We start from the raw sequence: 26,472 nt of genomic DNA on the forward strand, positions 1-26,472 counted from the left end.
CATTGCCGGGTGTCATTTTAAAATTCAGTTCAACAACTAAGCATTTACCAAATACCTCACTGGGATATACAAAAGAGCGCCCCACCACCTCACATAACTCTTAGAAACTTTAAACCTTTCCTGGAAAGAGGAAAATAATTTAAGGTCTGCACTTCATCCACTATGCCATATATTTTGATCTTTGAAATAAACCATAAATACAGCTTTTCTTTTCTTTTTTTTTTTCTACAGGAAGGATAATGCCTAAATTTAAAACACACACTTTTAAGTTTCTCAAGTGATAAGCATTTAGCTCATATAATCCCTTGTGTGTGAAACAGTCTATATTTTGATAATTTAAAGAGGAAGGGAAACAGAGAAGACTCCTCTGAGGATGTTCCATAAAAGTTTCATGTATTGTTCTAGCCAAGACCTGTCTCTCAAGCTTGGAGCTCCCCTTTCCTTCAATTATTTTCTGTAAGTTTTCACTTAAAAGTATCATCGTCCTCTAACAGGTTCCAAACTTACCTTATCTTCCTACAAAACTGACCATTCTCGATTTTCCCCTTGTGTTGGTGAATCTCTACTCCTCTGCTCACCTGGACTTAAAATCACGCTGTCCGTTTTGAACACTCCCTGCCCTCCACTTTGAACCTCCCAGCTGCTTAGTCACTAAATTCTACTTCTTGATGGTGATGTTTAGAGTCCCCAACTCCCGTCTGCATTAATTCCCACCCTAGCAGAGTGCTCCATCACCCTAGCCGCGGGTTACACCTCCTCCTGGCAGTTCCCGTCGGCCCTCAGTCCCACCTTGTCTTTTCATCCAGAAAGTTATCCTGGGCACCGGCTGGAAGGCCCCTTATTTCACTTCACTCCAGTGTTTCAAGAATAGGACTCCAGGTAAAGATTTATATCTTTTATCAGCAGCCGTGATTCTTAGGGTTCATTGTGTCACACCTGGGTACCTTGAGAAAATACAGATTCCCCACCGCCAGCTATTAAGTCAGCAGGTCTGGGGTGAGGTCCAAGAATCTATGCTCCAGATGATTCTGAACTGGATGCTCATGGACACAGCCCACACTCCCCTGTGTGGGTGCCAAGGCCCCTTTAGAGGCTGGATGTGACCTACCTTGCATCATTTCCCAGCATCTTCTGCCGAGTAGCCTTCTCTAATCCGGCTAATGTTCTCGGTGTCCCCTGGGAGCCATGCACTTCCTTCCCCAGGGCTGCACCTAATGCTGCCTGTAACTGCTACCTAGGTGGACTGGGTGTGGCAGAAGCAAAACTAAGCAATTATTCCTTGGTTCAGCTAATTATAACGAGCACAGTAACAGTTACCACTTACTGAATGCCTACAGAGTCACACACTAGATCAGAAGCTTCAGACACATGTAACTTCAACCTTGCAAGAGCTCCCATGAACCAGATACTATTACCATTATTTTACAATGTTCAAAGAGGTGAAGCAAATGTTTCATATAGCTGCTAAGTGCTGAGGCTGAGATTCTGGCACAGGGTCCTTTAATGCCATTTCTGCAACTTTTAGAACAACTGGTTGCATACTTTCCTAAATCAAGGAAAGCTGGGCAAGGTTTTGAAATGGACAAAAAGATTTTTTCCATGGATGGTGCCTAGGGGACTGTTCTGATGTGATCTGATGTGACCTGATGTTATAGAGGTCTGCACCTTTCCTTTTTGCAGAGTTATTTTTTAATTCAGTAGAAGACTGATAGCAGTAAATGATTCAGTCCACAGAGATGCACAGGAATTCTGTCCGGTGGAGTTGAAAGTAATTTCTGTGGAAGAGGCCAGTTTTGCAGTTATTAGCAAATTCATTTCAACACCGACTGCCATACCTTTGTCTGTTCTTTGGATCCTTCTTTGAATTTGTTACAGTATCTTATTAGCAGTTCTTTTATTAATGAATACAAAATCTTTGACATGGGTGATTTTATATTTGCCTGAGATACATGATTTTACTTCTTTGAAAACCACTCTTTAACATATAGTGCCCCTTTGTCTAAACCTATTTATATATTTGTTGCCTTTTATTATGTTACATGCATTTAGCTAATACTTTTCAAGTGTTACTACCTGCCACGTTAAGAACTTTAAAAATATAATATAATCAATGCTCATATATCACTATGTACCAGACCCCATTCTAAGCCTTTTACATTTAATAAGTCATTTCCTCTTCATAACAACCCTTGGAGGTAGCACTGTTATGAGCCCATTTTAAGCCTTAAGAAACAGACTACCTACGTAGCTTGCCCGAGGTCATGCAGCTAGTAAGTGACAAAGTCGGTATCTGCCCCGGCTCCAGAGTGTGTTCTAAACTAGCAGCTGTGCGCCTCTTGGAGGTACTTCGGAAGATCTTCACTTAACTCTTTTAGCCTCATCCCTGGAGATGAAGCAGAAGTTGTCTCACAGCGGAGATTGTGCAGGGACCACTTCTATTCCCCCTGTTCTGATCGGAGCAATGGAAGCAACTACCCGACGCAGCCCACATCCTACACACTTTGGTTAGTGTTCTGCCTTCCTCTCCGTATAGCTCTGTTTCCATCTTTCTCCAGATCCCCTCTGTCTACTTTCCTTTCTTCTTGGTTCTGTCTACGCTGTGGGCATGAAAGGCTGAGAGACAGAAATTTTTTTATCATCTCATAGTGTTGTGGGAGCAAGAAGCCCTTAATAAAAAGATAAAACAGGGTTCAATAAACAGGAAAGAGCTACCAAAAGAATGTAAAATAAAAAAAATAACTTTTTTTACTTGCAAAATTGTCAAAGGTTAGGAGAACACTGACAACATCCAGTGGTGGCAAAGATTCGGTATTCTGCCAGGCACTCCGGTGAGAAGCAACATTCTTGAAAATGATGAGAAGTAGGTAACAGAAACCTTAGAAGCACACCAATCATTTAGTCCAACAATTCTATTCTAATAGTTTAGTCTAAGGAAATAATTAAAATATATACAAAAAATTAATCTAATGAGCATTCATCACAGCATTTTATAATATTAAAAAACAGAAACCATCTCAATGCCCAAAATGGGAAGAACTGATTAAATAAATTAGGCTATATCCATACAATGGAAAACTATACAGTCGTTATAATATTATAAAAATTACTGAATGACCAAGAAAATGTTCATAACACTTCAACTAAAAATTTAGGCTGCAAAGCATTATTTACAGTATGAATTCTTTCTTGAAAAAGCACAGAGATATGTAGGTGAAAACAAAGATTAGAAAAAAATTGGTTACTTTTTTTCAAAGGTGGGACTTGGAGTGATACTTTTCTCTGTCATGATTATATTTTGTAAAGTTTCAACAATAAGCATTTATTTCTCTTAAATAAAGCTGTAAAATATTTTACTAAAAAAGGCTGACCTCCTGTATTTGTTCTCTGTCCTAGTGGTGTAAACAGTGATATTTTGTTACTTTCAATAGAGTAATTATTACTTCATTTTAACTTACATTGTATCGGGGGCTTCTGCCTCAGCTTTCTTCACTCAGTTCGTCAAAGGATACTAAATTTGCTTACTGGATTCCTACCTGCTCTAGGCATTTTGACCAGAGAAGCATTTGTTCATGCTTAGACCTAGAAGGCGCCACCACGGGTCTAGAGTTCTTGAGTTTTCAGCTAGGGGAATGAAGTGGTTCCAAAGATCACAGGTGCTTTTTTGCAACAGACATGAAATGAATTCAAAAATGGGAGTATCTATCTCTTTTCCTCTCTGTTATGTCAGTAACAAATTGGAAATGTTTAATAACATCTTTTTTTTTTTTTTGAGTGAAGGTAGATTTATTTAGAGAGATACATACCGCATAGAGTGTAAGGCAACAGAAAGGCAAGGAAAGAGGTGTGGGAATTGGGTGCTCAGGTTAAAGTAAAAGTAGGTACGCACTCCATAGAGTGCGGGCCGTCTCCGCAGAGGAGGGAGTGAGAAAGGGCCGCTAGGCATGGTGTTGCCAGTTTTTATGGGCTCGGTAGCTTCACACACCTACAGGTGGGACCATTTTAACTACCCTGGGGAAGGGGCTGGGATTCCCAGGAACTGGGCCACCGTCCATTCTTTGAACTTTTGTGGTTTGCCTGTCGTGGTGCCTGTCAGTGGAATTGCTTAATAACATCTTAATGATGTAAGGCACTACTCCAAATACATGAAATGAAAGGTTGGAAATGTGTGGAAATACAATTGTTTTCTGCTTAAAGAGACCTCTTCTGCTGTTTGCTCTGCCTTCAACAGGAGTTCAACTGAAAAGAACTCAGAAGATATTTATATCAAACCATTAAAGCAAATACACAATCTAGCTTTAGATTCACAGTCCCCTAGTTTCAGAATTTCTAGGTTTTCATGACCTGTGTCGAGATACCCTCTTATGTTTTTTCTGTGTGACCCACCGTGACTTTCTTTTAAAACATACGCTGGCCTATGTGTAAATTTGTTTCCTTAGAGAGAAGGACCAGGCAGTTAAGAGAAACGTGGCTGTATTTTCATAATTCTTTCTGAATTTTCACATTTCCATCTGTCTTTATTTAGCTTGTACCTTTTAGCCAGCCCAGCCTACTCTGGATGTGAAACTGCGATACATACAGTCTTGCTTACACAAGATGCAGTTAGCCTCCTTTACCTTTCTTCGGAAAAGTCAAGATGCTTGGACACTTTATAGTAAATATTTGAAGTGAATAGCAGGAAAAGAGGGGATAACACATGGTCTGGAGGAAGGACAGTGCGTAATTCAAAACTACAGATCACTTTGGATAAAAATGTTCTAAGTTGGTGTCAGGTCCTACTAAAAGCATTTAACATAGAGGATCTTATGTGCTTCTCAATGTGAGTTCAGCTTGATAGATTAGAAAAATGAGGCTGAGGGAGTCAGGAGTTTTGCCTGAGGCCCAAGTCTTGTAAATTCTGCCAAGGGTACGAACCCCAGGTCTTCCTCCTCCTACTGCAGTGTTTCATACAGAAAATGAGACATGGCATTGTTCTCACTGTAACTATTTTAGCATAAATGGCTCTGCTTCTTTTTTTTCCCCTAAGAACAGAATAAGCTCTCAGGTACTAAGAGCTAAAATTTTAACTGCTCAGTAATTTCTGTGTCTTGTTTCCTGTCTTATTTCCTTTCCCTAACTGGGGGAAAAAAAGTCAATACATTGCCAGCATCTGGTGAATAGAAATACATTATGAGGTATAGCCTCATCGTTGTTTACTTGCTTCAAGATATTTTATACATTTGGTAGGACAAATATTTGGTAACAGGGAAGAAACAGAGATATAAAATGACAGGCAATTCTGAGAAAAGCTGCGTCCTCATTTAACCAGCCCCGCCTCCCCTGGATATGTTTCTAACATCGCTCTTCTGCTCTCTCTTAGCGATGTGCCTCCCTGCCCCTAAACGACTTCATCTCCTTATTGACATATGGAATTAAGAGTAATTTAATATATCAAATAGTGGATAAGCTATTTTAGACCTGAGGAGAGCATGTGAAATACATGTTTGAATAAAAGGACAAAGTGAACCGAGTCCCTGCAAGAGAGGTTCCGCTACATCACCCAGCTCAGGGCTGTCCAGCACAACTTTCTGTGGCTGTAATATTCCGTATCCGTGTTGTCCAACACGGTAGTCACTGCTGAGCACCTGGAACGTGACTCGTGCGACCAAGTCCCTGAATTATTAATTAGATTAATTTTAATTACTTTAAATCAAATCCTAAATGGCCACACACATTTCACAGATGCTGTATGTGACAGTGCAGTTCCAGAGGACTCAGAGGATGCCGTGGCCTTACAGAACTCATCGTGATGCAGGCCCTAATCTCAGTATTACCATAACGTCAACGTAGCAGAGATTAGGTTCACAGGGTCAAATTTATGAGAAAGTCAACTCATAAATTATTATAATATGGAAAGCTAATTCACGAGTTATTATTATGAAACACTAACTTTAATTTCTTCTGTATAGCACAGGGAACTAACTATATTCAATATCTTGCAATAACCTTTAATGAAAAGGAATATGAAAACGAAAATATGTTTGTGTATGCATGACTGGGATATTGTGCTGTACCCTAGAAATTGATACATTGTAACTGACTGTACTTCAATAAAAAATACAAAACAAAACAAAACAGAAACTCCAGTACAAAAAAAACCAAGTATGATAACGTGGAAAGTGAACTCACAAGTTATGAAAATGCATAAGCCAGAATGTCAGCTTATTACACTACAGCAGTTGTCTTCACCAGCTGCATATTAAACCTGCCTGGAAGTCAGGATAAAAGAACACTGAAGGCTGAGAATCCCAGCCCCAGAGAGTCTGACTGAAGCCCCTGCACTGTGTACTTTAGAAGCCCCCTGGGCCTGGTTTGGTGGTAGGATTTCGGCCTTGAGTGGCATTAGCTTTGTTAGTCTGGCTCATCCATTTCAACCATCAGGACGGGTCTGCCAAGCATTTCTGATTTTCATGTAGCTTCACATAAAGAATTTCTCCTGTGGACAAATGATCATGACCTGGAAAAGATTTTAGGCCATCTGCTCTTTCTGGGGATGATGAATCCCATTTCTGTTAGGTCTCAAACCCATCGGGACATGTCTACTTGGCCAGTGCTTGAATGGCACCTCCATCACTTGCCTTTGGGGTTCCTAATCTCTATGTACAACGATCAACCCCCTACTTTGCCTTTCTGATAATCCCTTCATTGCTAAGATAAAGCCATCTCAGCTGGATGGACCCACTACTCAGGGACTCCGTGACCTCGCTCCCATATTTAAAATGGTGTAATAATTAATACCACTCACAATTATGATGATGATTAAGTGAGGTAAATAAACCTGATTTACAGATAACATTTAATCAGATTAGGTGGAGTTTTACAGCAAGAGAGTTGTGAAAACTTCCTCTTTATCTACATAATTCAGAACATTTCCAAGCACCAAAATTTAATTGAGTGAACTCAAAATGGCTTTCATATACTCTGAAGGGCTTGAAAAACATTTGCATATATTTCATATTTCCACTAAAAGAATGTATTTTCTTTCAAAAAAGTCTGCCCAATAACCCTGCACCTAATGCCTCCACAGTATGGATAAAGGGTTGAAAAAGAGATATAAAACCAAGGGGCAGGCCAGCCCACTGAGCACAATATTACTTATGATATAGTGTACACAAAATAGGTATGACTGTCAAACATGTGGCAACATTTTAGAAGTTATAAAATAATTTCACAGCCTACAGGATTCCCATCTCCCTGCATGTTCACGCTTTACAAAGCTCTGGAATGAAGACCGCCTGGCTGTGAACCACAGCCCTCCCACCCCACTCCCACCTGGGCAAGTTACTTGGTCTCTCTACAACTTACTGTCTTTGTGAAGTGAGGATGTAGAGATGCTATTGGGGCCCTGCCCATCTCACCTTGGTCCCCCTCAGAGGTCATCTGCAGACAATCCCTTGAATGTCAAGGCCTTCTGCTCCCTATCTGATGGCATTCTCTGGCCACTGAGCTGTACTGTACCCACACTCAAGGCAGGCTGGGGGTTCTGGGGAGTTAGCACTCAACAAGACTCTCAGCCAGGGCAGGATGGGAGTTATTGGCTAAATCCCGCAGCCACTTCAGCCTTCAGCGGGCTAGTCCTGAAGTGTTTTCCATACATTTTCTCAGAGGGGTCCTCTGGGATTAAGCCCCAGTTGCCTGCAGCAGGAAATGACTTATTAACAAACTATTGCCTCGTTTTACTCCTCCTCCCTGCTTCCAGGATCATCTTCCAAATAACAACCTGCTCCCAATCCTTGCCTCAGGGTTGTTTTTCAGAGGAACACAAATCAAGGCAGGGAATAATAAATGTATGTGCTTCACAGGGCTCTTGTAAGAATTAAATTAGCTCATCCACGTAAAGCCCACAGAAGAACACCCATCACATGGTAAACACTGGATGTTTGTCCTGGTTGGGCTTGTTGTTACCTCCTCTGCAGCAAATAATATCCATGACCAATTTGTTTCTCAGCGTATGGAATTTCTGTATTAATGATAAGAAGCACTTGTGTTACATATAGAAAAATGCAACTAGAGAGAGTGAACAGAAAATTCAGTGAGCCATCTGCCTTCAGCCTTGCAGAGCTTCACAAAATGAAATCATGTCTTCATCTAGCAGCAGAGCGCCACGCCAGTGAACATCACAGCGACCAACGTTCCATTGTAGCGCATTTGCTACTTGCTTCAGGATAGTTTTTAATCCGCGTATTTGTCTTGTCCTTATGTCCTCTATCAGATTTCATGAAGATTTATTTTCAGTTTGGGTTTGCTTTTTCAGTCACTAGCATTCATTGAAATAGAGCATTGGTATTTAATTTCACAGCTGTGCTTGGTACAGGACTTCACTCCCCAGTATATTTGTACGGCTTCTTGTGTGTCTGCATACAGACACGAACGTAGTTTCTTTTTAACTGTATGTTAGTAATTTTTTCCTGATGAGTAAAATGTCATGGAATATCCAGAACTGAGAATTTCCTACTGGTTTCCACTGAGAGTATACGTGTTTACACGAATAAACCATGCTCTCCTGACAAAGTCACTTCAAATCCTTCTTATAAATGTGTACGTGTTGTGTTATATATCTATGCATATGCAAAACAAGGTAACCATAAAGTTGTGATGCAATTGGGTACTCATGTGAACATAACAGCAATTCTAATAGCAATCACATCACTTTCTCATTTGCACAAGTACGGTCAGTATAACTCAATTCCACCACTTGGCTCTGGATAAACAGGACTTAAAAGCACAATCCACATGGCCTCCATTTTAGGGAGTTCTTTCCAATATGTGAACACATTTCCTCATGATATTAAACAAATGTTAATTACAAAGCAAATACTAAGGAGCTGTGAATCACTGAATCTTGAAAAGTCAATTTTTTAATATTTGGGTTTGGCCTACTCTTAGCTCAAGATGTTAGGAAACATACAAAGTTAATATTACTGCTAATTATTATTATATATTTTATACTATTATGTATTTTTAAAACTACTTAATTTACAAAGTGGATGTCAAGGAATTGTGAGTCACTGACTCTTAGAGATCTGGCCCTTTGATATTTGAATTTAGCTAATTCCTGGCACAAGGAATAAGAACAAATTAACCTAAAATTGCCAAAAGAAAGTATAGTCTTACTCCTGCTTTTTAATTATATTTTGTCACTAATATTATAACAAACAGGAGGAGCAATATAAATAACAAAGAGACTAGAAGTCTGCCATTCTAGTTTAATATTTGTGTTAGTTTATCAATTCAGAGATAGATTTTGTGGGGCAAAGATCCACCCTTCCACACAGTCCGTCTGTTTTAGAATCACATTATCCTATTTACACTGTTCCTTCCCTCCAGCCACAAACTAAAGGATAAATTACGTCATTCAGAGACGCTTGCCAAGTAGTTATCAATTTGGACTGATTGCATAAAAGAGACACCTTATCAGTCAGGTCACAAGTCATCATGTGGAACTTTGGTGGACAAAGTGAAAGATTATCTTATTGTAGTATATGGCTAACTATACTGTTACTATATATATTTTGTATCTTTGTTCAGAATATTTCAACTTCACCCAGTGGATGAACTGATGAGGAGCAAAATGGGTATGTGCACTAAATACTAGAGATTCAAATAAAAGTTCCATTAAAATAAATGACAACAAGTGAACAGTGCCTCAAACAGTGTCTGGCACATAGTAAGCTACCAATAAATGGTAGACACAAGCAGCTGCAACCACAGTGCTCCTGAGAGCATCAAAACCTTGCAGCATGCACTGCCTGGCGCTATAAGTCTTTGGATTTGGGGTGTGTACAAAGTATCATTGCCAAAAAGCAGAATGGAGGAAATGATTTAATTACAGTGCAACAGAAAGAACAGGAAAGATTCGTATCTACTGGCACTTCTCTACTCCATATGTAATAAGGATTAATCTAGAGAGACTAGCAAATACTTTGGATCCCTTTAACTTAAAAATCTTTGAATGGTAAACTCAAACAAATCTTCTCTCTCCACGTGGCTACTGCCATGTCAATCAGACGACAAATCCTGGTGAACACCTCTGATGTGTCACACCTCATATGACATGAGTGGGAAATTCCAAAATATGTAAGACATTGCTCAACTTCCCAAGAACTTACAAAAAGACTCCAGAAAATAAAGGAGAGGTAAACAAGGAGCCTAAGCCAATTAGCACACAAAGAGAAGTGTGCCTCTCTGACAACACATTTTTTTGTTGTCTCTTAACGTTAAGTGTTTACTCTATTGGCCAAATTAATATCCCAGGCAACTCAAATTTCCAACTTTACAAAGTATAGAGTTTTAACAACAATGAAATAAATAAGAGGGCAACAGAAAGTAGTTTAATGAGTGATGTGTGTGTGTGTGTGTGTACGTGTATTACAAACAAACTCACAAAATAACTTTACATCTCATATTAAGGAATTCAAAACACCCATATTTGTTCCCTCATGCTAAAAAGCAATGTGATTTTAACTTTCATTTATTATTAACTTTCATTTATTTATTAACTTTCATTTATTATTACTATTTATCCTATAAATCTTTAAACCTTTTAAAAATACTGTATACTCATTATTCCAAAATGGTCATGAGGAGGATTTTCAAAACAGCTCCCCATTTCTATTACTAGTACTTCTTTGGCTCATTCTACAAAGATAAATGGGGACTGATTTATCTAATCAAAAATCATCCCCAGAAAGTAACATTTCTGCCGTTCTCTATGACATCATTTTCAGACTGATCAAGCTTGATTTAAATATACAATGTTATTTTAGTTAAAAGATTAAAATATCCCACGTAAATCTGGTAAACTCAAGATTATGCTATGAAGCAAATGTTTCCACAGAGAAACTTTATGGAATGTTGACAGAATTCTAAATTTCCAAATTCCAACTTGATCTCTTGATCTTTTACTTTACATGCTGACAATGTATGTCTACTCCAGTACTTACATTATTAAATGCTTAAAATCACTCTTGATTTTACTTTCTGTAAATTTAAATTATGTAAGACCTCAGGAAGCGTTAGCATATGCACAGCCCTCTGATGTTAAGTCTGGGGGAAGAATAAGACAAATATATTGGGTGATCTCAAAAATAAAGCTCTACATCTGTATAGTTCCTTGGTGTTCGTGGACCATGTTCACTTTTAACCCAGTGGTGAGGAGAGGCAGCTCCGGGACCATGGACAACAGCCAAGCAGAGGGGTCAAGGCCAATGGACAGCAGTGATGAGTGCTAGAGAGTGAGGGGAGTGGGCTTTTTGGACACTAAGTGGTCAAACATAGAAATGGTGACCAATTTTGCTGGACACTAAGTTGGCAGTGGCGGGAGGGGGGCGGTGACCTGATCTGGGAAGGAAGATTTTACAGATGGCAGAATCCAACTACAGCTCCTGGGGACATGTGCTTTTATTCACAGGAGGAATAGTTTTAGACATGAGCCATTTATTTCCTACTGTGCCAGGTACTTTCACCTGGAAGAAATGCAATTTACCTAACACATGGGAAGTAGATAAGCTCAAGACTCAGATATTACTTTCCAAGATGTCAGTTGGAACTCTCCATCTGTAGAAAGAAGACTAGCAGAATACATGAATCATCCTTATCTAAACACTAACTGCTCCTATACAAATGCAACTGGTTTTAAAAGTTAATCAACAGTATGGCTTTGTCAATATCTTTACCATCACTATCATCTAAAACACAAGGAAGTTTTTAAAGCAACGCTATTCTCTAGAAAACAGAAAAACAAATGTAATTGGTTTTCTGGCACCACAAAGGTCACAGTTAACTATATTAACTATAAAATATTTATGAGCATGAATTGGAACCTTATATTTACACACAAATATAAAGACGGTACCCGGCCTCAAGGAACTTGGAGTAACCCTGATAAGATATAAATTTTATTTGGCCAAATACTTCAGAGAAATATGACTAACGTCTTACTCTTTGCCTTAACAGACATCGCTAAAGGATAATTTAAGAAATGTGTGCATTATTCAACTCCAGATTTTACTTACAAGATACCCAGATGAGCACATCATAAATATCTGATCAACTTGTCAAGAGAATAATTAGATAAATTATTTTATTTTTGATTAGTCAATTATGACTTCCAAAAACAAGATGAATACAATTCTTATAGGGAGATTCTTTTGAGATTAATCTATCTTATATGCTATTATCATATAATCTAAAATATGTAAGTTTCATCATGAGAAGACTTCCAACCATTGGCAGTATCATTCCAGTCACACTGTCTGGCATTTGAAGACCCTCACAATCTGTTCCCACTCTTTGACTCTGCTTCAGAGCTAGTGCATGCTTATCTTCTCAATCAGACAATAAAATAAGCAGAGTCTTTGAACTTTATTGGGAACCAACCCAGCCATTTAAAAAATATGACATTCTCATTTTTCTTCCAATTTCCTTTTATTTCCTGTCCAAAGTCTAACATAACGATGGTGTATATGACTTTCTAGGGAGCCTTAGTGTTTTCCTAAAAGCAAGAAATCTAACAGTTCAGCAACATAGCATCTGCTTCCAATCTCCCTGTAGTACTTTTACTGCCGGTATTCCTCCATTAGCACTTGCAAATGATTATAGACTTAACAAGCTCATCAAATGATACTGAAAAAACTCTCTGGGTTAGAAAAATTAGTTATTTTGTTGTTATTTCAAACAAGTTGTCACTTCTTCCTTCTCTCTTTGATGTCTACGTGATACTGCCTTTTTAAAAATGAAAGTCAATTAAACTGATTGATAAATTATTGACCTTAACAATTTCTCCTCACGGGACTTTTCAGACTCCCTTCCTAATGATTAGAGAATGAATAGAGACAACAAAGAAAGTTTGGGAGCGTAGGGCTAGTGACATACTTTGTTTTCCTTCACATTCATTGATTATTTATTTTAAATAGGAAAAGAAGAAAGAACAAGAAAAAAGCTTTACATAATTTATATGCAGCTTTTCACACAAATATGTTTACAGTGAGGAGAAAACAGGCACAGGGTAAATGTGCCTTTAGTTACCGGCTTAGTTCTTCTTACAGATTACTTCCATATTTAGGCATATGAGCTTTTAAAAGTGCTGATGAGACAGATAAGAGGCTGCCCACACATCCTGTTTCCCCAGACGGTCTTGTTACTACATGCTGGGTCCTATCTGGTTAGTGCCCCCTATTACTCTCCAAAGTGTTTTGGTTGGAAGGATAAGCTGCATTAAAATTGTGTGAAAATAATATTGTGATGATAGATAGCTGAATCACCTCAAAATAAAGATCAATTTTTCAAAAAATTCTCAGAATAATTATTTTTCAGTATTTTCAGTGTTGAGTACTTTAATGCATTATCAAGACATGTTCCAAAAATTCAGCACTGAATGTGAAGAAATGATAATATAATCATTTAACCAGTTGAAAAGTCCTTGGTCTCAAGCCGTTACCAACCTTTATATATAGACTTTCAAAGTTTTTGAAGATAAATAATTTTAAAAAATTCTCATTAAAAAAAATAAGTCAGTTAAAAGGTCTATTTTAAAAGACACTTTGAAAGAGTCTTAGATTTTTAGAATCCTTCAGTAGCAATGTTAACAGTTGCATCAGAGTCTCAGAAAAAGAAATGACATTCCATCATCTCAAATGAGGTAACCTTTTGTGTGTGCTCCATTGACCACTTTGGACCACTTTTGAGTATATGAACCCCAACTAAGAAAAATATTTTTACACATATAAAATAAAATACATAGTATTACAATAGAACCCAATTATATTAGAATACAGCTATCAAAATATCAAAATATATCCAAAAAACACTTGTGATAAAGTAATACATAAGCTTCTTAGTTAACTCATTAATATTACTGAATAGCAGGTCCAATAACTGTCCTAATTACCAAGTTGTGATGAACACAAATGATACTTTGAGGTTATGCATGATACAGTGTGATCTGAAAAGTCACAGGTACTGCTCATGTTACTGTGGTATGTCAACTACACTCACAATCAGAGAAAATTTCCATTAAGAGGTTAGTGAAAATGATGCTGCAATATCTTCCCAACCAAGGTCATGACCTCTTTGAATTTTACTGTTATAGGTACAACATTAAGAAAGCCTAGAGGTCAAACTAGTTTATCACAGGTGCATAAATAATTCATTAAACGACTACCTACCCTTGTAATCAGGCAGCAAAAGAACATTTATAAGAACAAAAATCCCCACTGAATGCTTTTTAAGAAAAAAAAAAAATGAAGGCTTTCAGTGAAAACTTAGTTCAGTTCAACAGAGTGAGAGCTGTTCAACCATAATGCAATAAACACTGAATGTGCTGAATGGAAACAAAGTAGGTGTTTTCCAGGATAATTTAGAAACCAAAAAACTCAAAAAGCTCTAGAACACAGATACAGTGTTTTATATGAAACAGTATGTCCCTTATTCCTATTAACAATATTTTAAAATCAGTTATATTTTAACAAACTTTTTTCTTCTGGTTTGCATTCTCTCATTTTAATTTAACAGCATAATATAGTAATTGACTATTTAAACTTTTCTTTCTCAGATTATTGACTGAAATCCAGTAAGCAAGGACATCAGAAGTCTACATGCACAGTTAAGACCTCAGCCTCAGTGGCTTCATTTCCTGGAACAGACTACAAATGACTGATAGTTAAACACAGCTACTGCCTAAGTAAGGGACAAGGTTGAATCACAGATCACTGGAAACTAAAGGGACCAGGGAAGCCACTTCATCTAACCCCTCACTTTACAAATGAGGAACCAGAGACAATCAGAGGTTGAGGGATTTTCCAGGGTGACCGTGGTAGTTAACGCAACCTCACAGTTAATGCAACACATGAATAGTTAATTCCCTCCAGCTCCCGACAAAGGCAAATCCTGCTCCTGGGGCAACTTCTGTCAAAGCATAGCTATTGAGATGTGAGGTTACCGTCAGTTAGAAATACATCTCATCTTTGCTACCAAACATGAGAATTAGATGACTTAAATGGTGATCACATCTCCAGAACAGAGGCCTTCAAAAAGACTGAAAAATTAAGAATTTGCTCTAAATAGTTTTTGAGGTCTAATTTATTAGCGATGTTATTCTGACTACTGAAAACCCAGTTAAGCCATCCCTAATTTTATTTTAGTTTTTCAGATGGCCTTTTTTTCTGATTATAAAAGGAATACACATTCATTATGATAAATTTTGAAAACACAGACAAATGAAGAAAATAACAAAAAGCCACATCCTCAGAGTCAACAATATTATTGGTAATGGTTCAGCACATTTCTTTCCAGATATAAAAGTACACATATATACATACATATGTACATATAAACATGTATTATTAATATAGTATATTAAAATTTTTATATCCTGCCTTTTCCCTTAGCATTATACTGTGAGGGTATTCCCACGGAATTAAAGTTGTTTCCAAAACATCATTAATGTGACAGTCTGTGTTCAGTGGTTATTAAAGTCATAAAGTTTAAAGACATTATAATCAATAAAATGCTCTCATTATTATTTTTTGATTACTGGATTGTGTAGGTTTTCACTGGATCTGGTAACTCTAATGCATTAAATTGCTCTAAATCAAACAATTAAAAATATGTTTACAAGATAGCCTTTTGAAAATTTTAAGTGCAAATGGCTAAAATCATTGGGGAAAATGAACAATATCCCAGGAAATTAGAGAAATGAAAACTCAAGATACCACTGGCTACCATTAAATGCAGGAAGATTCAGAAAGGTATTACAACAGTAAGTCCTGACTGGACTCTGTAAAATCATGAAGGAACACAGGGCTTGTGTAAGGAAGCAGCAATTGGTAAAAGCACTAGGGCCTGGCTCACAGTAGGGGTTAAATAAATAGTTGTTGAATGAATAAATGGGAGTCAAATTTACCAACATGTACTGAGAAACCTGAATATGATTATACCCTTTGACTGATCATTTTACTTAAGGGAATATATACAATTTATAAACTCAGGTACTCACTGTAGTTTTCTTAAAGGGGAAAAACTGGTCACAGGACTTGTATATTTGTTAAGTGAAAAACATAGAGACAATTCAAATTAATTTAACAACTATAGTAAAATTGTAAGTATTTTGCCTATACTATAATTCTTAGTTTAAAAATGATTGAAATATTTAAAATATTGGTTTATTTAATCTCTTGGAATAAGACTTTATTTCACAAAAACAATTTTTTAATAAAATTTTTTAAAAATTTTATTTCATTTCTTTCATGAACTAATTATTAATTTTAAAACTGAAGAAAACCACTGCATTAAAAAAAAAAGTTGAGAAGCCCAGATGAGGAAACTATTATTTTTCTTCTAAAATATTTTCTTATAGCCCATCTCAAAAGTATCTCCCACCTACGTGTCCTAGAAGAGCACAGAGGACAGGGACAAGGCTTCCTTTCACATCACACCAATGATGAGAGAAAACAGTCTTGATGTTCTATTTTCCTGGTACCATGACTCTGATGACTCTAATATTTTCTCTTATCTAATCTTAGCCTAAGTATTAGAGCATTTGTTAAAACTAACACACACAAACACACACACACACACTCCCACACACACCTTAGAGTGACAACCTTCTAAAAAGACAACTCACTTACCTCTATAAGCTCTGGCGGTTCGCTCCCTTCTTCCACCACAATGAGCTGAGCTCTTCCTTTCCTCTCATTGTCCCGAATGCCAACGGCAACCTGGCTGGCCTTCAGACGTTCATATTTGTTGCACGAGGATCCACACCACTGGTAAATTTCCTATAAGAAAGAAACAGGTCTTTTGACCACAGAAATATGTGGAGGACATTCAGCCCTGGTGTACTACACACTGTGGCTAATTAGGAAAAAAATCAAAAAGGCATAAAAAATAAAATTAAAGCTATCTATTGCTGAGGTATACATAATTTTACATATTTAAGTTATATCTCATTCTGTATCCTGTGGCTTTCTGTTAGCATTATAACGTAAGCATTTTTTTAAACATGGAAAATATGAAGACACATCTCACCATTCTTTGTGTATATAATCCACTAAGCACAATTTATGAAAGTAACCTTATGTAGATTATTTAAATTCAGAATAAGTTCAATATTTCAGAAAGTTAGTCAAGAATCTGTTATAGTAACATGTTCTCAATGATCATAAAAAAATGATATATCTCTTTTGTAAGGCAATTTAACCATTCTTATCAAGAGCTATAAAAATAGCTTAAACCTTTGACCCAGTAATATCACTATCTGGAATTTATTTTAATAAATTATTCATAAAGAGAAGAAAAAAACACATGCATAGGGCTTGTCACTGCTGTGTGATTATGTTAGTGAGGCAGTGGGAAGACATTAAGTGTTCAACAATAGGATAATAGTTATATAAACTACAATACTTAGAAAAAATTACTAAATATCAAAGTTATACTTTAACAGAAATTTAGAAAAATAGAAGCAGAACAACAGTTTGATAAAGCTTTAAATTAAATAGATTGCATTAGTTGCCATTTAGATGATATAGTTTAGATTTAGGCACAGTGTTCAGAAGATACACAGCTACAAATGTAAAATAACAATAAAATATCATTGTCTCCAGTAAATGTGGTTTAACAAAAGAAAGAAAGAAAGTTCCTGGCACGGAGGCCTGGGGGGATGTGGGAGTGCACATCATCACACACCATGTGGGTCATATGTCCTGACACAGGCTTTTTCTGAGGGCAGTTTGACATCATATCAAAAAAAGTATATGTGCTTTTAGAAGGAGGAAGTTCCATTTTTAGGAATTTATCTTATAGAACTATTCAAGTGTGGGAGGCAAAGACAAAAAGAAACAAACAAAACAAAGTCAAATGGCCATCAGTAGGGAGATGGCCACATATATGTCCTTATTTGTGCACTGCAGACGATTCTTCGGTGGTTACAAATTGAGGAAGATGCTTAAATACTGACATAGAAATATCATAAAGAATAAAGGAAAGCCACAGAACAATACAGTTCCCCTTTAAGTAGAAACAAAAATATAAGCTCTGTTTCTGCCTTTTCTGCATTAAAAGATTTTTCAAGATACACAGTTTTAATGCATGGGGAGGTGCACGTATTTGCAGAAAGAAAGCCTTCAGTTTTTACTATATCTAAATCAGTGTTTTTTCTTTTTTTTTTCCAAACGTAACTCACTTTTACTAGGTGCCTATTATGAGCTAGGCGCTGGGAACAGAAAGACAAATGAGGGAAAACTAACAAGGAGAGACTGACATGCAGACAACAACGCTAATACTGCCAGCTCTACACTTGGTTTTCAAAACATTTCCACACATCTGTATCTGGTCCATCTGGAGAGGCGGGGACATCGTGGTTAAGTGTGAAGGAGACAGACCGGCAGCCACTTACTGGCTATGTGACCTTGTGTTTGCACTTTTTAAAAGGGGAAATAAATCAATAACAGCAAAATAAAAGAGCACCCCAAAATTCAGAGAGTCCGGCTCTTTCCTCTGATTATAAGACATTCTCAGTCCAGAGTCATTTCTTCATTCAAAAATAGTTAATCGATTGCATGACAGTGGGCAGGTCCTGGAGGCACAACTTTGAAGCACAGAAGCCTGGGGCAGTTTCTCTGACCTCTCGTATCCCCTTGTTCCTGACCGACCTATTGCATATTCCTCTTTAAGAGCAAAATACAAGTTTTCAGAATTCAAGCCTTTATAAGAAATAAAATAAAAAGGACTTAGTTATTCAGTGTGGTCAAGGGGTGTTTCTTTCCTGCCTTTGAGAGAATTATGTGTTGCTATGGTTTCCTCTCTAAGCTCTTTTCTGCAGCTGGGCATCTGACTACAAGGCTCACATTTGGAGGCAAGTCTGAAGACCAGGCCCAGGTTAGCTGTTAGAAAGTGTGAAAACAACTGGTTCCCAATGATCACCCAATGCCTAATCACTGAGCATTAAAATCAGGTGGGGGAGCAGGGGGGTGACTTTTAAAAATACAGACACCTGAGGCTACCCTTAGGGACTCTTGGGTGTGTTCTGGGCAGCCGTGTTCATTGAACTCTCCCCAGATGATTCTAAACATTAAACCATCTGAGAACCCCTGCTGGTCTCTGGGCGCACACTGTACACGACAGGTGTTACAGGGACGCTGTAACTTCTAATTACCCACTTCAGCCAAGCCTGCTCCTCTGCTAGTACACTTAGGCTCTGAGCTTAGATTGCTTTTTTACTTTATTCCATGATATTGTGCAAACAATTCTTTTCTTAGTTGGTCTGAGAAAGCCAATATTGCACTACAGTGAAATACAGGATGTGGATCCAAAATTAGCTCTCTAGATTTCTCAGACTTGTCAGCAGCTTTTATTACTGGCTTGCTCCGTATTTTTATTTTCATCTGACAGATGTTTAGAGTCTCCCTACCTTAGTTGTATGAACGACCTCTCACCTACTTCAGAGAGATTATATAAAATCACGCTAAATTTTATTAGCACCTGTAAAGCATTATGGAAGCCTGGTAAAAGGTGTTTAAAAATGAATTATGGATAATGATAATTTTATGAACATAATTACTATTCAACATAGAATTTTATAATATTCTTTGGGTCCCAAAATATTTTCTACGATATTACTTTGGGTTGGGAGTTTTTATGTGCAGTATCAATTCACAAATAAATTTATTGTAGAAAATATTCCTCACCATTGCTTAGAGACCACAATTTCAATCTGTAAAGTAGCAAAAACATACCCAGTAAATACTTATAAAAATAATAAAACTTTTAAAAGTGAAATTTTCCTTTTAACTAAAAGATGACTAAATCACTAAAGAGAGTGTTACAAAAAATTTCTTATTGAGCATGAAAATGAATGTTTTGTGTTATGCTTACTCATTACTTTCACCTTATTTTATGCTAATATTTCTATAAGTGATATATAGTATCTTATGCACTAGAATTTTCAGTGTTTCACTCAGATAGGAAAAAAGATAAAATATGGACTTTAATTTTAAATTACTAAAAGCCAGAACTGTTTAAAAGTTAATTTAAAAACCTGTTTCATTCAATGCTAATTAACTTTTTATGCAAACAGTTTGATTATGGCAGCAGCACATTAAAACATGCTTTAAAATTTTAAACAGAATTTGAGCAATTCATTTAATTTGAGCCATTTATATACCATCACATGTAGACGATGTCTTTAAGACATCTCATTTTAACAGTGCTCTACCAGGATGAAATTAGTTTGTATAGTACTATTAATAAACTGTACAAGCCCAACACTTGCTCTGTTTAGAGGTAGTTGGTTAAGACTACTTCACCACTCTGTGCACAAGGAAACTTTGTACTCGGTTGGCCCTATGCTTGAAAAACTCTCCTGTAATTCAACTTTACTGTTTTTTAAAGGGAGCGGGCTAAAATAAAGAAATTCTGCATAGAGCTGAAAAAGCTGATAGATTTATATGTATTAAATTACAACAGAAAAGGTTTTATTGTTTTACTTGTAATACTTTAACTTGATTTAGATGAAAAACGCTTTGTAAATCTGGTTTATGTGTAATAGACACTGAAAGTTGTAAAGAAAACATGGTTTCAGAAGCAACTATTTTACCATCCAAGAGCCTAAGGAATTTAACAACTCAACACTATATGTTATATTTCTTTGGGGAAAGGATATATAAAACCCCCCTGTAAACACAGAAGCACCCATTCAATTCAGAAAACGTCCACTTAAATTTCGGCCAAAATTTGCTGATATGCATAATGCCCATGAACACCCTCTGGTAGAAGTCTGTGACACTATAATTAACTCAATATATAAACTATTAAAGGAAAACAAAATTACTCTGGATAGTTGGAAAAGGAAGAAATAAGGGAGTAAAGACAATCCATTACTGGCAATTAGTTTGGACCACTAGTAACAAGAAATAAAAGCAAGCAAGTGATATTTATAGAAACAACCACACTGGGCAAACCAGAGATTTCTAAAATTTCCTTTAAACTACATGGTCAGAGTTAACCAGTAAAACATCAAAGTACAGCCAAACTTCATTTGGGGACAGGAAATAAGAACAGAAAAAAACAACAGTCAACAATGCCCTCGAAGGGAAGCAAGATTTCAGAAGCTGAGTTTAAAGGCAAGCCCCCAACAGCCATGTGATGCTGGCTCATACATAACATGTACAAAGAATTCAGTGTGGACTTGCTCCTCTTCTGTCCTTTTCTAAGTTATTTATTCTAAATACACCTAAGTTTACAAAAGGAGGAGGGGCAGACCTCCTCCCCTCCCTTGCTTCTGTTGGCTTTATTTTTACTCTGTTTAGTTTTAGATCTAGTTAACTAAACATAGAAGTTTATTCAGAGATCCCTTTGGGTGGAGGTTCTTTCAGCACTGCTTAAAAAATGATGACTTGTGTGATACTTCCAGGAGTCCACTTTTTTTAACTTTAAAACATGACTCTTTTTTTTAGCTTTTGGATACACAAATGTTTATTTATATTCTATTTCATTGCTGTTTAAAGCCAAGCCAACTCAACATCCTTCAATGACACATACACGTGTTTTAAAAAACATCTCTGACTGAAGGATGGAAGACGAACACAGTGAGCGTGGAAGGTCACTGAAGGCTTGGCACAGAAAGGGAGGAATCGCATGTGCGGTAGGGCAGAGCAGTGGTGATGGAGAAGCAGAGAAGACAGAGGGATATTTAGAAGGTTAGAGCCTACAGGGTTGGTAAACAATGCCTTTGGACGGATACTGGAGGACTAGGAAAGGGGGAAATGACTCGGACAGTTCCAGCTTGGCTGTGGCAATGACTTACTGGGTCCAGGTGATGGCTTCTGGAGCACTCCTTTGGTAGCAAGAGAAGATGAAATTGTGCTCCCTATATAATCAAAGTATTTGGCAAAGCAAGGACGTTTTACAGTCACATTTTATCAAAAAATAATTTCTGCCAGCCACATAAACTGGTGACTCAACTATTTTTTACTGACTTAACTGGTACTTCAGACATATGACCCTAAATTTTCCAGCACCTTTAGACATTTCCCATCCTGAAATGGTCCTCAACAGTCACTGTACAATGTAACAGCCTGGGGGTGGGGTTTAAAAACAATCTACCTCAAAGTTCCATCCCAAAAGCTTAAAATCAGAATCTTCAAGAGTCAAATCAAGGCACCAGTATTTTTAAAACCTCTTCTAAATGATTCTAATATGAAACCATGATAGAGAATTCAAGTATAAATCCGAACACGATGAGAGTTGTCTTCCTAGTGCCCTCGTCCGTTCTCCGGTTACAACGTGTGTGCAGTTCCATTCCAGCATCTCTCACGTTCTACCTGTCAAACTCCGCCTGGTGTATGCATCTGTGTTCTCACCGCTTCACAGTGCCTAGAGGTCGAAGGCTATCTGGTTTTCATCCTTATACTCCATGCGTCCAGCACACACTAAGCACAAATGAAATGCCATTCACCCACACTTTCATTTTAAGGTAAATTTTAGAGATTGAAAATTAGGCTTATCTTTCTCATTATCTTTTCTTGTTGCCTGAAGGCTCTCTCCAATAAATCTAATGGAATGCATTACTTTGGGGCAAGGATAAGTTATCTAAAACAGAGAAGATTTTGCTCAGTTTTTAGTTTAAAGTAAGCCTTTTTAAGTAACAGTAGAGACCAAGTCTGAAAGCCAACATAGCTTTAATTTAAAAGAACCTTGATTTTGCCAGAGTTACGTCTTTTGGGGAGAGGAGTGAGGATGCAGTCTAGAAAGCTGGTTTTGCATTTCAACAACCAAAAGTCTCGACCTTAAGGGCAGAGTATATTGCAGGAAGCACAGAGTAGGCAACAGTGTGAAACAGTGTTAAGACTAGTTAGGTCCAGAAAAAGTAGGTGATTACCAGGGAACTAGGAAACTTGATCAGATTGAATGAGTCTGTGAGAAGAGTTTGGTAAACTTCTACCTATTTGTCATACATTCATCCATGATCCTGAGCATTGGAGCACAAACAACTCTGGGCAGTGACTAGGCAGTTGGAGTAATGGGTGCTGGTACCATCTGGGTACAGTGTCCCCACAACTCCAGTGTGATGTGGGAAAAACAGAGCAGAGTTCCTGAGAGGGGTGCAGTAGAGGTTAACAGAACCAGCAAGGGTCTTGAAGCAGAAACATGGGTGCAGACATATGGGCATCTCAGAAGACCAAAGTGAAGCTATGGATATTTTCCAGCAACTGTCATGGGACAGAGGACAAAGCCCAAAGCTCAAGAATGAATGAAGTGACTTCGCCTCAATGAACGTTAGAGAGGAAGGAGGCTGCATGCTGCAAACCAGACTCACACTTCCATTCTTAAACCCGTCCCCTCTCCCACGCCATAATACTACAGATGCATCTCCTGGGATGGAAAAAGGGATGAATGGTGTAAGCTTGATTTGCTTTAATGACAAACAAAATCTACCTTCATAAGGCAAGATTATTTTATTATTAACTTTCCTGGGGAAATAGAAGAAATTTGATAAACAGATTGAATTATAGGTGAAAAAATTGCATCTCTATACACATGACTGCGTGAGACTGCATGCTTTATATCGGACAGATATACATTTGCTGAAACTTTGTCAAGTGAGTCTAAGTTCTGTGCCTAATACTAGGAAAAAAAATGAGGGAGGGAGGTCAAGAAGTGGATGAACAGGCAGTGCGGAAAGTGCTGAGAGACAAGTCTCCACACCATGATAGGAAAGTGAAGGACCTGCCCAGCTCTTCAGGGTGAGACATGGAACAGGGCAAGGAGAGAAGGGGCGTCGGGGAACACATTATAAAGAAGGCACATCTGAGTTGAATTTGAGGATGAGATGATATGGTATGCTTGCCAGAGAAAGGTGACACAGAAAAGGAGAGTACTCTCAGCTAAAAAAAAAAAGTGCAAAAAAGCAAAAGCGTGGCGTCTTGAAGGGAAGTGTGAGGCACAGGGCCCTGAGACAGTATTGTGCTGTTGAAGAGGACAGGAAGGATTCAGGAGACACTAGGAGGTAGAACAGACGGGGACAGTGACCAGCTGAATGGGCAGCACTTGGGACAAGCTGTCAGGATGACTCCCAGATGTGGGGTTTGAGGGCCTGAGTGATCAACGGTTCTATTCACAAGGAAAGGACAGTAAGAGGAGAAATCTTTTGGGAAAGAGAGGGTGAAGTTGATGAGTTCTGTGTTGAGACTTGTTGAATCTGAGGTTCTCATGATACACACACAAGCATAACTACCTTGGAGGCAGTCTGAAATACTGACTAAGAGCTCAGGCAAGAGTTCTGAGCTAGACTGTAACACTGAGACTTACCAGTGGGTGAGCAGTTGAAGCTTTGGGTGAAGACGAGTTTAAGCAGGAGGAATCCATAAAGAAAAGACAACGATCAAAAGTAGAATCCTTAGAGAGGTGGGCAGACCAAGTGAAGAAGAATGAGAAAAAGTGGTTTGAAAGGGAGGAGAAACAGGAAGCCAGAAAAGGAGTGAGACTGAAGGAGAAGGGAGTAATCAAGAGTCAACTGTAGCACAGAGGTCAAGTGGAAAATGATCAAAGTGTCCACTGATCTAGCAGAAGGCAACGATGCTCATAGGAAGAACAGTTTGAAAGAAATGATGGGAGTCAAAGTCCAAAGAAGTGGGTTGAAGGCCAACTGGTCGATGAGGAAGTGTAGGCTGCCGTTTCAAAGCAGCATGACTGACCACGAGAGAGGACATGACAGATTACAGATAGCCAAGGCAGTAGAGCAATGCTGTAAAACTGACCAAACAAGTTAGCGAGGAAAGAGACCATGCAGAACATCACGATTAATCACTCACCACAGACTCCTACCCCTGTGAAATCTAAATCTCCACCAGTGGATGGCTCTGACATATATTTCTAAAAGAGTTAACTCCAGACCCCAAACTGAGAATATGGGCTTTTTTTCATTATCATTCATATTCTGGAGTTACTGATGCTTTGTGGCAATATATTTAAATGTGATCTTATTAGTTGATTTCACAAATACCTCATGTCTTTAAAAATAATGGGAAAGTAATGATTTATAAATTCACCAACATTAAAATATATAGCTCAAAAGCCTAGTTCCAATGATCCAGTAAATTCCAAATTGCTGAAATCTAGCAATGTCCCTTATTATTTTCTGAAAACACATGAAATATAAGACAATTTATGCAAATTACCCTCAAGAATGTTGATGATTTTCTTCACTTTCAAAATGAGTAAGTGAGTAATTTAACAACCCCGTGCTTGAGACTGAAGCAGTTGCATTGTCACGTCTAGGGAGTATTTGCTGTAGTCTAAGATCCTATCACAGCAAATGTCTCTAAGCCATTTGGTGTATCATCTTCACAAAGGGACTGTTTACCCCACAAAGCTCACTTCTCTCAAACACAATCAAGATACGGGATTTAGGCTACACCCGTCACCTTAGTGTTGGTCAGCTGCCTTTAGCTGGGTGACACCTGTAGATGTCTAACCTACCTTTTCCATACCTGGGTAATAAAACAAACTTGAAGAAGTGACACTGGCTTCCCTTCGTGCCCTCTAAGCAGAAAGTGATCATGAAATAATTAACTCAGTAACTGCTATTAAAATACTATGGTAAAGAAAATTTTGACTCCATTCTTCTTTACTGTGACACACCCCAAAAATAAAGTTCCCAAGGTAACTGCAAGATCTTATCACCATCTAGAAACTTTTGGCGACATACCAACTGGTTAAAGGTTAGTAACATAAACACAGGTCACATGGGTATTTGCTCTAATGTATTCAGGAATCCAGGGCTTAAGTCCTGCCATGCTATCCCTTTAGGGTGTGGGAAATTTCAACAATATGAAAGATCATCCGCTTCAAGTGTCTCTGTAACAATACTATTCCAATATCCCTAACCAGGCACATGAGCAAAAGACAACCTGAAAGTCATTAAAGATAATTAACGACATAGAATAAAGAAAATTTACTATTGAACAGGTTCACGTCCTTGAGCCTTATAATAGATGCTCTGTCCCTATTGTATGAGCCTGGATTTGTGGGTCACAGTCCTATGGGTAGATATTACCTGCGGGAAGAGAGCATATGCTACTAGCACTGCAAGCGATCTACCACCACATTCAACTGTCTAGCCCGTTGTGGAAACTCAGTACTTGCTCAAAAAAATAATAAATCACTTCAACAGTAATAATAATACCACTTTCAGTAGACTGTAAGCCAGATCAGACATAATCGATTCTGAAACTGCTGAAAGACACTGTTACAGAGCCATACCATCTTCTACGCTACCAAGTTCACCTAGTGGAGTTAAAAGGATGTGAACCAGGAATAAACAGAAAAACCCCGGTCCGACCCCAGGTCACCACTCAACCTGCGCTGACGCCAGTGACCTGTTCACACCTCCTAAGGCTTTTTCCCTCCTGTGGAACTGGATGATCATTGCCGTTTCCAGAT

At 37.9% G+C, this 26,472-nt stretch overlaps 1 protein-coding gene across 1 annotated transcript in view; it reads right to left on the bottom strand.

The window, feature by feature from the left end:
* Positions 1-26,472, bottom strand: part of SCIN (scinderin) — a 66,404-nt gene that overhangs the window by 26,618 nt on the left and 13,314 nt on the right. Inside the window, exon 4 of the mRNA XM_010979605.3 lies at positions 16,662-16,811. Within this exon, the coding sequence (XP_010977907.2) occupies positions 16,662-16,811 (150 nt within the window). The remainder of the gene's footprint in view (positions 1-16,661; positions 16,812-26,472) is intronic.

Source organism: Camelus dromedarius, chromosome 7, assembly GCF_036321535.1.
Source record: "Camelus dromedarius isolate mCamDro1 chromosome 7, mCamDro1.pat, whole genome shotgun sequence".
Lineage (NCBI taxonomy): Eukaryota > Metazoa > Chordata > Mammalia > Artiodactyla > Camelidae > Camelus > Camelus dromedarius.